This window comes from Sorex fumeus, unplaced genomic scaffold, assembly GCF_029834395.1.
Source record: "Sorex fumeus unplaced genomic scaffold, SorFum_2.1 ptg000024l, whole genome shotgun sequence".
NCBI classification, from domain to species: Eukaryota; Metazoa; Chordata; class Mammalia; order Eulipotyphla; family Soricidae; genus Sorex; species Sorex fumeus.
The window spans coordinates 56,172,922-56,189,213 of NW_026606081.1; the positions used below are offsets into that span (position 1 = coordinate 56,172,922).

The window sequence follows — 16,292 nt, forward strand, 5'->3', positions numbered from 1 at the left end:
TGGCTGCTGCCCAGGGCCCCCCACGGGCCCAGCCGCCCCTGACTCTGACAGCACCCCCTGGGAGCCTGTGGACTGGGGGCCTCGCAGTGCTTCAGATACAGAGGGCCCCGGAAGAGACTGGAAGCCAGCAGGGTCTCTGAGCACTCCGCTGGAGGGGGCTTTGCGCCCACCTCTTGTCCCCAGTGTGGAGTCAGAACTGGGCTTGGGCCAGGCGGTGACATCAGACAGGACTTTTTCTCCAGTAGGCAGTGTGGGCAGTGAATCAGTAACGAGGGATGACGCGTTGGTGTCTGTCCCCTCCCAGAAGGAAAAGGGAACAGCAACTCCTGGGCCTCCCGGGCCTTCAGCCGGCGGACATGGTCCGCACCGAGAGGTCCCAGCCCGGGAGGAGCAGCTGCTGCCAGACCACCCTGCCCACCAGCCCGGGTACAGCCCTGTGCACAGCCGGCCGCCCAGCATGGGGAATGCCAGCCCCGCCGGCCTGGGAAGTGATATTGAGGATCCCTGCGCCTCCGCAGCCCCCAGGGTCCCGAGTAGTGATGGGGACACTGATCCTTCCCTGCTGAGTGGGGGTAAGGTGCTGTTGGCCTCAGATTTTATTTTGACTGAAGATGGAAGAACCCTGAAGGTTCTGGAAGGCTCTGCAGCTCACGGGCCAGAGGACAAGGGTGAAGCGGCGCTGAGTTCCTCCGTGCAGGAAGTTGCTCCTTCTGCTGGCCCCTTGCTGGGAGGGCAGCGAGTGCCCCCTGGACAGCAGGCGCCAGGACTCCAGCAAGAGCCGTGCTCCTCTGCCTGCGCCCAGGACAAGGCCCTTCCCAGGCCCCCACTGGGTGTGCCCCTGGCCTCTCAGCACACAGAGCACTGGCAGAACAAGGAAGTGGCCTTGTCAGGCCGGCTGCCCCCTGCAGGAGGGGCTGCCCAGCATCCGCTGCCCCCTGTGGACTCCAGCCCGAGGACCCCTGGAGCAGAGCAGAGCAGCCCGGAAGCTGCAGAGGCCCTTCTTCACCACCCGCACTGCACTGCGGTGGCCACAGTGGAAAACGCTCCAGCCCAGGACAGCAGTGCCGTCTCCGCGGCCAGAGGGAGGGAGCGGTCACATAGCTCCCGCGACGTCCCGCGCCCGAAAGTCTCCTGGGGCCAGGTGATGGCTCTGAACCCAGACTTGCCAGAAGCTCCCCCCAGCCCAGAGATGCCAGGAGGGCAGGCTGCTGCAGCCGCAGAGGGCACACTGAGTACCACCCCACTGCAGCCTGTAGTCGGGGACAGCCCGGCCCCCGTCACCCCTGCCCTGCAGGTGCCCCCCAGAGCGTGCACGGACCGCACTATTGAGGAGGCTGCGAGTCACATCGTGAATGCTGTCATCCAGCAGGTCAAGGCCTCAGGAGCTCTGGGCATGGCTGGGGGTGGCATTCACCTGGAGCTGGACGCAGCATCAGAGCAGCCGCAGGAGCTGGCCCCTGTTGGGACCGCAGGTGCCCTCTTGCCTGGGGAGACCCTCCCGAGGACCAGCGTTCATGAAGACCCCGCAACCCTGGCTGGGAGGGAGGAGCCAGAGAGGACGCTCCCGTGTGTGCCAGGACCTGCACTGGCAGCAGGTCAGTGGGGCTGAAGCTCAGCAAAAGTTGAAGAGCTGCTTCCTCGAGGGCCTCTACTGGGCTGTGTATGTTGGACTGTGTGTGCGTGGTGTGTGCTGTGTGTATGCTGGGCTGTGTGTGCTTGGTTGTGTAGTAAGTGTGCATGGGGTGTGCTGGGCTGTGTGTATTTGGTGTGTGCTGTGTGTATACTGGGCTCTGTGTGTGTAGTATGTGTGCATGGTATGTGCTGGGCTGTGTGTGTGCTGGGCTATGTGTGTTGTATGTATGCGTGGTAGATGCTGGGCTTTGTATGCATGGTGTATGCTGTGTGTGATGGGCTGTATGTGCATGGTGTGTGCTGTGTGTGTGATGGGCTGTATGTGCGCGGTGTGTGCTGTGTGTGTGAAGGGCTGTGTGTGATGGGCTATGTATGTTGTATGTATGCATGGTATGTGCTGGGCTTTGTGTGCATGGTGTGTGCTGTGTGTGATGGGCTGTGTGTACACGGTGTGTGTGTACTATGTGTGTGTATATATACTCCATTATGTGTGTCCTGGGTTCTGTGCTACGCCGTGCAAGTGCTCTGGGCTTTGCGGTGTGCCCAGGCTGTGCCATGTGTCTGAGCTGTGCCTTGTGCCCCTGGCTGTGCTGTGTGCACGGACTGTTGTGTGTCTGTGTCTGGGCTGTTCCGTGTGTGTTCTGCTAGCCGACAAGGGTGTCTTTGTCTTTGCTGGCAGCGGCTCCTGCTCGTTGGGTAGCTTGTCAGGTGAGCCTTTGCTACTGCCAGGAGGCACGTCCCCGGGGTGGCCAGGGCCAGCTTCCTGTCCCGTAGTCTTTAGCCCGCAGCGCTCTGGCCGTCCCACAGTGCAGCATTTCGATCATTCCCCTTCCTAAGCCCAGAAAACTCTTCCCAGTCAGCCCAGCTGCTGCCTTTTGAGCGCAGTGAGATCGGGGTGGGCTCAGAAGCGGCTTTGAGCAGCGTTCCCAGCTGCCCCCCAGCCCCACCCCCAGATGGCAGTGTTACCTGGTTGGTGAGGATGGGGGATGGGCCGGCCCTTCTGCCGCTGCCACCTCCAGCACCCTGCCTGCTGCAGGCTCCCGTCAGAAGTGCAGGGGAGGATGCAGGATTTCCGCCCCAGCCCTGGGCCGTGGCTGTCACAGGGCAGGCGCTGTGGCTGCTTATCTGGGCGCAGCAGCTGCTCGAGCAGACAGCTCACACGGCAGCCTGCCCCATCCCGGGGAACCATGTGCATGGCGGCACAGGGCGAGCGCTCCTGCTCCGGTCCCACCAGAAACTGGAGTCGCACTCGGCCCGAGTCCTGGTGTCCCCGAAGGTCAGTGTGACTCACCACCTGTGACCAGGTGCCGGCCAGGCCAGCTCAGCTGCCAGGGCCCGGAGGTAAGCAGCTGCGGGCTGGCTTCTTCTCTGCGGTTTCTCTTCTGCTCAGGGTTTTGAAATTCCCTTTAAGTGTCGGTGGGCTCAGGGAGTTGGGGGCAGAGGTGTTCAGAATGAAGTGGCCGAGCAGGAAAAGCACTGTGTGGGGGAGAAGAGTCGCTCGCCGCCGACTCTGCCTGGAGGAGCGCTTTCGGCCGCTGCTGATCTTGACTTCTGTTTGTGTTTTTAGTGGAGACGTTTGAAAGACTTGCGGTGGTATTTTTGGTGATGTTCGATGTCTAGTTTTATTACTGTGAGTTTTCTTGTGATTAGATAGCAGCATTTCGACGTGAAGTTTTCCTGTTTTAAAAACACAGCCCGAGAGCAAGTCTATTTTGGGGGCTCTGGTAGGGTGCCCCCCAGGAGAAAGGGAGGGGCTGTAAGCTGAGCCGGCCGTGCTCTTTTCATCCAGGCAGCACGGGCTGGAGTGAGTTCTCTCTCTGACTCAGTCTGTAGACCAACTCCGGCCCGAGGAGCTTTGTGAGGCTGGGGCTATGCTGCCTGTGTGAGGAAGGTAAAAACCCCAGGGATTTTCATCACGTCCCAGGGAAATGGTAAAGGGTTTTCCAGCCTCGAGGCTGCGGAGAAGAAAGCGGGGTGTGCCGTTGAGCTGGCCTCTGGTGGGGGCTGGCTGCTGTGTGGGGGCGAGCTGACCACTGGTTCTCTCTTCCCCTGTTTGGAGCCATTAACTCGTGGTGTGCCCCGAGAGAGAAGTGGTCTCTGATGAAGAAATGGGTGCTTTCTTCCAAAGAGAGCCAGGACTGGGGAGAATCCCTGGGTGGTTGCCCCAGAGAGAAAGTCCCGAGAGCGATCTCAGAGCCAGAGGCTCTCGTCGGAGTCTGCGACCTGCCTGTTGAAGCAGAGGAGGAGCAGGGCTGCAGAGCCCCATGGGCAGCGACTCCTGCCAGATGCCCTGCACTCTGGGCCGAGAGCTGCCAGCCCTCTGACGTCAGCAATCACTGTTTACTGTTGTCATGCTGCCTGTGTGCCCAGATACGTATGCTCAGCCCACCGCTATGAGGTAGTAACACCGGGCCAGAAATCACACTCCAAATAAATGAAATGAAAGTCATCAACAGCCCCTCCCCCCAAGTGAAAAAGAAGTTATTCTGACTCACTTAGAAATGTTTGACCTAGGAAAATGTTAAGTGATTGCTTAGTCAGACTTTCCTTTTTTTTTTACACTTATATTTCATAAACCATAGAATAGATTGGGGGGCAAGGCAGCGTGGTTTTTTTCTTTTTCTTTTTTCTTTTTGATGCTAGTTTTAAGAGGATGTAATAGCGAAAGCAAGGAAAGAGGATTTATAAATGCTCATTTATGGGAACATAGCTTTACAAAGCTGGAGTTGGACATTGCACGCCCCATGATGTTAGGGTGATATTTCAACTAAGAGCGTTTCTTTTTGACTGAGAAAACCCTCAGTGCACTTTGGCTTAGTGTCTGTTTCTCTGCCAGGGCAGTGAGTGACAGGACCTAGATAATAATGACCCCAGAGAAGTCTCCACGGTAAGCAGAGGCCCTAGTTTCTCCCTCTGTGTGTGGGTTATCCAGGCAAATTTGGGCTGATGGCTTGTTAGCCTTTCAATGAAGTGCGCAGATGTGTTTGCTTCAGAGACCGCTTGATCCCTTCCTTCCTGAATCTGCTTGAGCAGATGGTGGCCAGGTAGCACATGCCATTGCTGTCTGGTCCATCCGGCGAGCATGATTTTGGAGAAAAGCATTTGCTTGAGCAAAGGAGTAGCCAATTTGTGATTATGATTTGGTCAGGGATGAAATGAAAGTGGAGAAATACTTCACAGGGCTGCGCGTCTCCCAGGCAGCCGTGAGTGTAGACAAGAGTGGAGCCTCTCTTCTGAAGTCTTGTTCCAGGGGCCGTATGTGCCCTGCTGGCCCATGCAAAGGCAAACCCCTTCCACACTTACTTGCTGTTCTGGCGGTGACCTCGCTGCTGCAGAGGTTACTTCTCTGGTGCACAGCAGTGCTGCACCCCCAGTCTGTGTCATGAAAAGCCAGCAGTGCCAGTGGACACTTAATTAGGCCGTGAAGGGGCTCTTCCTTGCCTCCCCGGTCCCAGGATCAAGGCTTCGAGAAGCGCACGGCCACCAGACGGACCCTGAAAGCAGAGCAGGAATCCTGAACTACAATGCAGGGGGCAGGGCCCAGCAAGCACTTTATGACCAGCTCATTCTGTTTAGAAATGCCGGACACGAAAGCTGAAGATGGAGTGGATTTTCTCGGTGAGCCCAGGGGCAGCGCCATTTCTGAGGAAGCGTCTGGTGAAGCTTCCCCTCCCAAGATGAAGCACAGCCTGAAGACCCAGGTGGTAAGTAGCCCAGGATGCGCTTGGTCCACTCAGCCCTGGCCCGTTTACCCTCCACCCGTGTGCTGGCTTCACTCCTTGCACCACAGCAGATGGTCACGAAAAGACTCACCCCAAACCGGACAGTTTCTGTCATCAAGTTTAATGTGTCACTCAATGAGGATTGGCCCCTGGAAGGGATCTGTAACCCTTCTTAAGCTGGCTCCTCTTTCTTCATCACTGTCACTGTCACTGTCCTCCTGTTGTTCATCGTTTTGCTCGAGCGGGCCCAGTAACGTCTCCATTGTGACACTTGTTACTGTGTTTGGCATATCGAATACGTCACGGGCAGCTTTCTTCATATAGTGCAAAAATAAGATTGATTTATTGCTCAGTACTTAAAATTACAACCTGTTCACTAAAAAAAAAAATGTATTGAGCAGTTTTCTTTCCCCATACCTTTATTAGCATTCACTCCCTCACCTAGAGGGGCAGTTCATTAGCTTTGTTCTCGGTGGGGCTGTGGGGCATGGCCGTACCTGGTTTTGCTCTGGTGCTGCTTCCGGTTCTGTGCTCAGGGGACCACGCAGAGCCAGGGACCGATTCTGGCACTCCTGTATGCAAAGTCCACACCACAGCCATTTGAGTAACCTCTTCGGCCATGGTTTAGTGTTCTTAATATATTCACAGAGCTTCGTAGGCTTCACCACTGTCTTGTCTAAATTTAGAACCCTAGCATCACCTCAAAAAGAAACCTTCACTCCTTAGCTGTCTCTCCCCAGCCCCCAAACCCCAAGCAGTCACTTTCTGCCCATGCGCTTGGCCTTCCTGGAACTTCACAGAGACGGTAGTTGTGGGGGAGAAGGGCCCTCCAGGTGACCTGGCATTTCGGGTCTCCTGCCACCCATCAGGACCACCACTGGCTGTGGCCCTGGCCACCCAGACGAAACGGTGAGAATGTGAAACGGCTCGTTGAATGCAGCAGGCCACTCTGGGTCTCGTGGCTGCTCTCTCCCACCCACTGTGCTGCCTCAGGGGTTCGCCCATGTTGCGACATTGGTTTTTCTTTTTATTGCTGAGTGGCATTCCTTGGGCTGGACATACTGTGTTTCGTCTCTTGAATTGCTGGACTTTATGGCCGTTACAAACGTACCGTGATGACCATCCGTGTGTGAGCTTGTGGTGTCCTGTTTTCATATACTTGCTAATGGGTTGGCCATGTCCCAGGGCATTTACAGTTAGCATTCAGTCCGGATTTTTAAAGTGGTGTATTTCCTTCACGGTCTTCAGGTTAATCTTCTTTCTGTTTATGGCTGTTAATTGCAAAACATGGATACTGAAAACGTGGGGGCTGGGGAGCCAGCTCAAAGGGCTGACGTGTATGCTTTCCACACAAAGGTCCAGAGGTCTGCCTGGGCACTGGATGCATGCCCTGGGCCCGAGCACTGAATCCTCTGGCCTATACAGCAGGGCCAAGTCCTGCCGGTAGTGGCTTCAGAGCGCTGGTTGGGGACACCTCCTCCAAGACCACACTGTTCACTGGACTAGACCCTCTGGGTGAGCTTTTCCTCCTAGAGGTAGGATGTGTCTGGGTTCCTTTCGGGAGGGTTCAGCGGTCTCTCCCTTGACAGCGCCCCCACAGTGGGACAGAGCTGTTCCTGCCTGGCTGTTTGCAGTGTCTGGGCAGTGAGGTAAGCGGGGTGGGGAGGCGGGAGGTGCTTGACGTGGCCCCAGGTCGTGGTCGTGACTCATGCTGGGTGGCTCCCGCTAGCAGGCTTTCTTCAGACAGATGCTGGAGGGGCACACACCCTGCAGGGGACCCACGTCTTTGTTTCCAGAAACCCGGGAAATGGAAGGGACAAGCTCATATCCTTGAATTCAAATGCCTTCATGTCAGTGTGGTGCTGGGTGGGGTTGTGGGATGTGCCGGCATCTGTATACTAACTGCATCTTGTCTGACATGGAGGAGAGAGCCCCATTCTTTGTCAGGGAAGCCCCTCATCCCCTCCCTGGTCTGTTGGAGCGGTTGGGAGAGAGGGGTTGCCACTCTGCTTCATGGGGTGTTTCACTGCACAGTGAGGAGAACGTGTGGTCAGCCCAAGGTCAGGTGCAGCTGCAGGGCTTGCTGGGAGTTTGCTTTCTGACCCACACTTACACAACAGGGCCTTCCTTCTGATGCTGCCGGGCTCGGGACTGGTGGGGACAGTACAGGGAGTGCCAGCAGGCCGCCAAGTATGTGTTTATAAGCCCTAGGGTGTCTGCTCCCCGCATGTACTTGGAGAAAGCTCTGGGGTGATGCTGCGTTCTGGAAGACGGTCCGGTCGTAGAAAGTCTTCTTGTGTGCTCTCAGTCTTGTCGGGAGGCAATTCAAACGTGTCCTCCTTCCTCCCCTTTTGTTTTCTTCTGCACTCACTGAATTCCTTGGTCTGTTTGCACGTGGTCAACAGAGAAAAGTCCACAGACAGGAGTGTGGCCGCATAGTGAGGTGCACCCCCCGCCGACACCAGGCCCCTGTGTCATCACAGGCTGGGTGGGAAAAGCTGGGGCTGTGCTGCCGTGTCTGGAAGTTGAACTTCACATGGTGTTCAGGTGACATGAAAATTCTTTCTTGCATCATGCCCTAACCTCTCTTAAGAGGGTGTTTCTGCCGGGGTTTCGTGGACAGGCAGTGGGCCTGCCTGAGGTTGCCATGCAGCCAAGGGTGGAACGGTCAGAGCACTTGGTCTCATTCCATGACCCCTGCCTGCCTGTAGCCGCGCGGCAGGTCAGGGACTGAGGCCAGCAGGTACTCCTGCACTCGCCCCCGCGGCCCCTCACAGCTGCTTCTCTCTTCCCCGCTGCTCCCTATGCCAGCAGTCTGGAAAGGCGACTGCGGTACCCGACTATCATCGACAGTGGGGTGGCGTTAGTGCCACGTAAGCCGCCTGATCTTTGTGATATATGTTCATTGTGTGTGAGCCTGGGATCAGGCCAGGTATTGTTGGATTGTTTGTGACACTCTGTCCTCTCTGAGATTCCAGTCAGACTCTGCTGACCCCAGGCGGAGTCGCTGCCTGAAGGTGCGTTGTGGCAGTTCTCGAGAAGATCGAAAGCATTGAGCTGTGACTCTTCTCGGTAACCTACCTTCCCTAAACGTGTGTGTGGTTGTTGATACACGGGGACCTCGGGTGGGTGAGGTGCTCCCCAGTGTCCTGCTTGCTTAGCCCTGGGCACAGGGAACAAGCCCGCACTCGGCGGTCAGTGGAGCATACTGTGGGAATCAGGCAAGGGCATGTTTGCTTGTGTTTGCTCAGGGAAAAGCAGACGTGTGAATGCTGCTGCTTTGTTGCTGGACAGTCTTCATAGACTTCTTCACTGGGCTGGAAATTACTCACCATTCGGAAGGCCTTGCCAAAATTGATCCGCAGTTTGGCTGTTACCATTGGTCATTTTTCTACACTTTGTGGCTGTGATTTTTTTGTGGGTCAGAGCCTTAATATGTTTACACTGTGATATTCAGCATTATGTCCACTTACATGCTTCATTGGACTCAGTGTTCTCAGATTGTCTTTGGCTTCTTTGCTCCCTCGGTGAATGAATATAGATCGCCCTCTGAGATCTGAGCCTGGCTCCTGGCTGAGCAGGATTCCCCGTACTTGGAGGCATAGCTTCAGGTGACAGTGTCCATTTCCACTCCTTGGGGGAACCAGAGGCATATGGGGCGTTGTCTTTTCAGAACTGCCGAGTAGTAGCAGACACCAGCTTAGGTGCTAGCGGGCTGGTTCAGCCTCTGCTGCCCGCTGAGCTCTGGCAACCTCTCTGAATGAGTGGAGATTACCCATGGCCTCTCACTTCTGCTTTAGGACAGAAATGGTGGGTGATGCTATGCCTCACAGGACACTCAGAGGGCTTTGTCGGCTGGCTGAGAGCCTCCTAGTCTGTTACTGATGTCTTGCTGTCTTGTTTCCAGAAGTGTGATCCCGAGGAGGTACCTCCAGAGACTCAGGTTCCCAGTGTCCCCATGTGTATGGCTGGTTGCATTCTAAACTAGGACCCTTGAATGTTGCCCACACGCTTAAAGTCAAACACCGTGATCGACAACTGGAGAAACTTCTGTGGCCGCTCTCGGACTTTCACTCATGTTCTGTTTTGCTTAGCTGCTGAGCTGCTCTCTTTGCCACCAAGATGGTGTTCACGCAGAGAGTTTGCTTTTGGAGCAAAAGAACTTTCTAAGGTCTTGCAGCCCTGCCTTTTGGTTCCTAGAGAATGGCGTGGCCAGGTGTCTGGACCGCGTTGACCGCCAAGCGCAGGAAAGCAGCTCTGTGGGGTCCTTCCCGCGGAAACGTGTTCCTGCTGGTCAGGACAGCATTGCGACGTCTGCTGCTCGGCGCAGGGCAGCGAGCGACTCAGGAGTGTCCGCGTGTCTTTGCCAGTTTTCGTCTTCAGTGTGCAGCCTCGAGTGTTAGGAAAGCGCACGCTGCCCTGGGCAGCCCTTCATTGAGCGACTCCTTTTCCAGTGGCTTATTGCATAAACGTATTGGTCATGCGGATTGGTCAATCCTGCAGGTGGTTTATCTCGCTGGTATCCGAGCGTCCAGGCACAGCCGTGAAATCTCCCATGTTGGGCAGTAGGTTTCTTGGAAAGCCGACCTCCATTTAACACACACACACACACACATACACACACACACACACACCCTCGATTGAATCCGAACCATGGGGCCCGACCCTCTCTTTTCCCTGGTTAAACATCAAATTAATCACATTGCTATTTTTAACTCTTTTGAAAAGGGTGTTAAAATTTTGTTTTTAGAGTAGTCAGGGCTGTGTTGGACTTATTTTGGTTAACATCTTCTGGAATTCCCTGTGTCGATGAGTCACTTTTCCCGGAACACAGTTTCTTTCTCGTCTCCAGGGGGCGAGCTTGCCTTTCTTTCTCTTGGCTTAGCAGGACTGGGTGGCTCCTGGCTCAGCCCCGAGAGGCAAACCTGGCCACCCTGAGGCGCTTCAGTGACTGACCTGAAGAAGCCGAAACTATGGTGTTGAGAATGGCTGACACTTCTGACCCTCTTTGTTCCCGAATAACCTGCTGGCCTAGGCCGGTGGAGGGAGATTCTGCGTGATAGTCGGGTCTGTTCTGCATGAGCAGAGCCATCCCGTGCCGTGGCCCCCTCCGCTCTCGCCTTTGTTCCAGGAGGCAGCTGCTGGTGGGCTCAGATGCTGAGTCTGGGGCAGCCAAATGCACCTAGAGAGGAGGATGGTGCTCGAAGAGGCCTCAGAGCCCACCTTCTGCTGCCTGTCACTCTCAGGAACCTCAGGATAGGCCAGGCAGCCCTGGCCATGCATGGGGCTTTGCTGGGACAGTCCTGTTTATTGGTCGGCCGAGTGGGTGACACTCCTGTGCTGCCTCCTGGCCCCACCCCCCACCCTCTCAGGGCACTGGAACCATCCAGGGAGGTGGCAGTAGCCTCGATTGCCCTGTGGGGGCGCTTCCTGTCTGTTCACTTAAAGAAGGTAGATTCTAAGGGGGGCACTGTGTTTCTTTTTCCGCAGGGGGTAGTAGGCTGGGATGCCCCCACCGCACTGTCTCTACAGCAGTGTGGTCTCCTGGGTATGTGCTTGCAGGAACATGTGCTCCTCACAGAGGGCTCCCTGACCTGCAAGACCCTCTCCAGACCAAGAGGGGATCTGGCTGGCTCCCACAGCCCCTCTGGCTGACCACCGGGACGCTGCTGCCATGAAGGGTGCTTGGCCACCATAGTGCTGCTGCTGCAGTTCTCACAGGCAGGAAGGGGAACTGTGGTGGCCGCAGCTGTTGGAGGTGACTGGGGTGGTGGTACTCCAAGGGGTCTGGAGGCTCTGTGTGGTCCTCCGGGCTAGGACAGAAGGCTGGGCAGGGCCGGATGCTGGGATGCTGCCTCATGGCAGCCGATCAGTCGAGGTCCGTGGGAGGTGGATGGAGTGTCTCTGAGCTCGGGAGGCCCTGGCAGTGTGGGCCTCTCTCCAGGTCACTGGTAAGCTCAGTGCTCCTTATCCCAACGGGCCGCATGGGGCTGGGCCTTCCAAGTCAGGCTTGTTCAGGGACACTGGGAATTCTGGAGCTTCGCCAGGAAAATCTATAAATACCTCTCTTCTTGCTTTTCCCCTCATCGCCAGTGAAGAGGCTCTTTTCTTTTCTCCTCAAGGTTAACTCTTTATCCTGTTGCTCAGCCGGGCTCGCCCTGAGGGGGGCCTCAGCCAGCGGCTTGGGCATCAGAGCTGTGCTCAGCAGCTCTGAGTGCGAGCTTGGGGGAAGCCGCTTGCAGCTTCCGCTCACCGCGGCACAGAGAAGTTCCTGCCCCTGCACTCTGTCCCCTGACACCGCCTTCGCAGAGGCGTGTGGGGGTGCTCTGACTCATCCTGCAGAGCACACTGGCTGGAGCCTAACTTAAACTTCCTGAGGAAAAGACACTGATGTGGGGATGGCAGCAGAGAGCACTGCCGTGACTGACACGCACGCGGTGCTTGTGCCCGGGTAGGAAACCGTTTCTCCCTCCTAGCTCTTGTCCTCCTGTTGTCTCTACGATGTCCTCACTCTAGTCAGAGACGCAGGGGTGAGGGTCCGCGGGGACCCAGGAACCATTTCCTCGCCTGTCTCTCGTGCTGTCCGGTGGACAGTGAGGGATGAGTAGAGTGGGCAGCTCAGAGGGGCTCATGTTCCCTGTTTGCGCATATGGCCCTGGCATGTGATGACAGGGTCCCACGAGGAGGCGCCAGGCAGTGAATGTCAGTGCGGTTTCCCTTGACCTCATTGCCGGTGTTTTCTAGAAGGAGGTTTGTCCTTGGGCCCAGAGATGAGCCTGTGGAAAGAGAGTGTCTCATTTGTTGGCCCTTCCCGACTTTTTCCAGTTCTTTCTCAAACCCTCTTTGTCCCCATTGCCCCCCCTCTGGCTGGCAGAGGCTGGCAGGGAGCTGCTGTTCCTGACCTGCCGGTTTTGGTCTCGCCGGGGTCTCAGGAAGACGCGCCCAGGAGAGTTGGTCCCTAGAGCTCACTTCGCGCTCCTCGTCTTCTGGGAAAGGAAAGGACCGCTGACGGCTCAGACGCTGGGCAGTCCGTCGGCAGTCACGGAAGAGCCGGGTGCCTGCAGGACCGCTGCCCCTGTGAAACGGGCTGTCCTCTGGCACCGCGCTCGCTCCTGTCTCTCAGGTGCCCGCTGCTGCTCCTTTTCTCAGGTCCACGCCTGGGTTCGAGAGTGAGCATGCCGTGTGCTCTCCAGAATGCCGGGGAGCGATTCAGGCACGGTTTATTTCCCCCCTCCCAGGTGCCACGCAAGGCCTCCAGACACGACCCCCTGTGTCCTCATGCTCCTGCCCCCGTGCCGAGGACCTTCAGTTTCTTTTTTCGTCTTCTCTCTCGCTGCTCCGATTCCAGCTTATGCGGCCTCTGATGGCTCTGCAGCTCTTGTCACCGCCTCTTGCCTCTCTCTGCCTGTCCCTGGCTGAGAGCCGCCCCATGGCCTTCCCGGGATTCTGGCGCCTGAGGGCGCTCCAGCGTCCCCCCAGAGCATCGTGTCTGTGCTCCCCTGGGCCTTTGCTGCTTGCACTTCCTGGTGTCTGGGTCTCAGCATCCACTGGGTCCTCTGCCTGGGTCTCAGTGGGAACAGCCTCTGTCTTTCTGGTCCCCACCCTGTTTTTTATTCTCCTGCTCTCTCTCCAGGCCTCAGGTTGGGCGCCATTTCCTCAATAGGCCTCTCCTGGCCCCTGAAGTCTGTTCGGGGGTTCAGGTAGAACGGTCTGGCAGCTCTGCACTTCTGAGACGTTTCTCACATGTCATTACCACAGCCTAATGCCTGCCCTGCTAGATCCACACTGCCAGGCATAGACCTGCCGCAGACCCTTGTCTAATGACTCCTCTGACTTCACCTCCTGAAGCTTTTTGAAGATTCGGACCATGATTTATCAACTCGCAATAGCCTGTTGCGGCCGTCGAATTTCCCCCACTAAACGGTGTGGCTTGGGGCCACTTCCAGAGCTCCTCCACCAGCTGATCAGCCTGACTCGGTGCGGTGGTCCTCCCAGGCAGTTCTTGTGGAGGAGCGTGCAGTGCTGAAGTCGGAACTAGGCTGGCACTGTGCACGCATGGGTGCCAAAGGCATTTGGTCCCAGTAGCACAAATTTTCTGTGTGAAGTCTTTTGGTAGCCCAAATTGTTAGTGATATTGAAGTTGCTGTTTACATAAGGATTTCTACGGTTTTTAACATGTAAAAGTGTCAAAAAGCCACATTGTGGGGGAATTTTGAAAATTCTTTCAAAACAGTTAAACGTTTGCAAATAATATATTCCCCCATGCCATACTTAGTCAAAGCTTGTCTGTAGCTCTGTAGCTCTGTCCTCCCGTTAATGAATTTGCTCGCGCGGGCACTAGAAACGTCTCACAACAAACTGTGAGACTTGTTACTGTTTTTGGCAAATTAAATACGTCACGGGGAGCTTGCCAGGCTCTGCCGTGCAGGCGAAATACTCTCTGTAGCTTGCCGGGCTCTCTGAGAGGGGCGGGGGAATTGAACCTGGGTTGGCGGCCTGCAAGGTAAACGCCCTGCCCACTGTGCTATCGCTCGAGTCAAAAGCTGTCTAGCAATTATCTTTCTTTTGGCCATGCCTGGCAGTTGGCTCAGAGCTTATTCCTAGCTCTGTCTCAGGGATCACTCCTGGTGGTGCTTGGGGAACCATGTGGGATGCCAGTGATCCAACCAGGTTGGCCACCTGCAAGGCAAATGCTCTCCCCACTGTACTATTGTTCTGGCTCCTAGAAGTTTAAGTCATAACTGAAACAGCATTTTTTTTGTAGGAGTATTGCTGTTTATTCAGCCATTGATGAGGCTGATATAAATGGGCGCGAGCTCTACCTTAACTTCCACCCCCCCCTTTTTTTTTTTATAATTTTATTTATTGAATCACCGCGAAAGCAGTTACAAAGCTTTTGGGTATAAGTCTTGGTCATACAATGATACACCCGTCCCTTTACCAGTGCCCATTTTCCACCACCAAAAACCCCAGTATATCTCCCATCCCACACCCTCCCCCTACCTGTGGGGCAGATGATTTCCACATTACTCTCCCTCTACTTTGATTACATTCAATATCTGGACATCAGATCCACCGTTATTATTTGGGATGTTACCCCCAACACTCAGATCTGCCAAAAAGGCAACAGTAGACAGTTTGTTTTTTATTGCTGGTTATAAATAACACATCATGTTGGAATTCCAGAATTTTAACAAATCTGGAGGGATTTCTGCGAAAACCTGCTGGGTTCCAAGATTTGTTCCTGAGTCTCTGGGATCATGGCTGTTAAGCAACTTGATCAGGAGCCAGAGAGGTTGTGCGTGGGGGGCGACTCAGAATCTCGGTGGGGTGGGGAGGAAAGGGCTGGCTCTACCCCCATCCTGTGAGGCCCCACATGTCTCGTCACTGCGGGCCCAAACCTGACTGTCCAGTGGCCTCTGGAGGGTGGTGGCCACCGAGCCGCCAGGGGGAACAAGCCAAGGCACGAAACCTATTCCCACCTGGGGTGGCCCGGCGCCAGTAACCTACTGCGGGGACCAGACGCAGAAAAAGCATTTTTTAAAGACCTAGATTACAGTTGGAAATAGAAGCCACCACCAAAAGTTGGTCTGAATCTAATGCTTTTTGCAGTCATAAATGTCTATTTATAAACTATTTGGGTGGGAAAATAGTGACAGGAAATGAGTTCATTGGAACCAACAGTGTAGTGTCGGCAGCGTGTTCGAGAATAGGAGACGGAGGAGTTCTGGGAGTCACAGACGCTGTTCCTCGTCATCCTTCTCCAGCAGCTCTTTTATGGGGCTGTGGGGAGCACACCTGACAGTTCAGCGTTTCCTCCTGGCTCGGATCTCAGGAGCCACTCAGTGAGATGGACCATGTGTGCTTACTTCGGGAGTCCTTGCTGTTGGAAACACAGATCAGAGAAGCGATCTCTCAGGAGCTTTGGTTTTTACCCTCCCGGTTTCCTGTCCCCTCTGGCTTTTGCTCTCTCTGGCACAGTGAGCTGTCGGTGCTTTCTTGTGAAGGCAACAGCAACCAGGAGCTGCCTCGAATCACTGCCCCTCTCCTGGACGCTTCCCCTTCCCTCCAGAAGTGAGTCAGCAGAGGGCAGAGGTGGGGGATCCCGGCTCCTGGGCCTGCAGCAACACTGCGCAGGAGGGAGCCTCTCTGGGGTTCAGGAACCCCCTCTCCTCTGAAGAGCTCAACAGCCTGGACGGGGCGGTCTGTGCTGAGACTGACATCGCTGGTGGGGGTGGGGGCAGTGCCGTGTCTCCTTCTGCAGTCTAGTGCATGTCGCCACCAGTAAACGCGTCTGTGGGTGACTCACGGCTTCCAGGTTCGGGGAGCCACAGATCAGTGACAGTGGCTGGCAGCAGGCCCCTTCTCATTTCACGCATAACGTGGCGATGCTGCGTAGACTCACACAAGAACCAGCTGCGTCTTTCCTCCACCTGGTTTGGCAGAAGAATCTCTCGGTTCCCTTTTCTTTGTGAATCTGCCTGCGTTCTAGTGCTCTTGTGGGTGAAGATTCCTCAGCGAAAGACCCGGAAGGATTTGAGCTGAGGCCAGTGTCCACACTGTCTCATTTTTCAGTTCTGGAAGCCCCTGGTACTCAGGGAGGAACTGTGCCCCAGGAAGAGGAAGAACTCTTGATCTCTCTGCACAGCACCCCCTTCTACCCCCACCTCCCTGTGCCCCCACAGAAGCTGCTTGGGTCCCTGCTGCACGGAGGCCTGGGTGGCCACTGCCAACTGCTTGGGGCGGGGGAAGGAGAGTCAGGTGGGCTCCCCCTCCCGCCCCCCACCCCAATGCTGGCAGCTTTGCTACCTCCCTGCTGGTTTCCAGACTCTAAAACTGCCACAGGACCTTAGCTGGCCCTTCCTGAGCCAAGGCAGAAGGTGACACTGCTTTGAAGGGGGCTTCAGTCATTTGGACCAAGGATTAGGGCCTGTGGCA

At 55.7% G+C, this 16,292-nt stretch overlaps 1 protein-coding gene across 3 annotated transcripts in view; it reads left to right on the forward strand.

Moving 5' to 3' along the window:
* Positions 1-324: 324 nt before the first annotated feature.
* Positions 325-16,292, forward strand: part of AKAP13 (A-kinase anchoring protein 13) — a 76,260-nt gene continuing 60,292 nt past the window's right edge. For all 3 annotated transcript variants that reach the window (XM_056113799.1, XM_056113800.1, XM_056113801.1), the window contains exons 1-2: positions 325-1,595; positions 5,209-5,336. In XM_056113799.1, the coding sequence (XP_055969774.1) occupies positions 458-1,595; positions 5,209-5,336 (1,266 nt within the window). In that variant the 5' untranslated portion in view covers positions 325-457. The remainder of the gene's footprint in view (positions 1,596-5,208; positions 5,337-16,292) is intronic.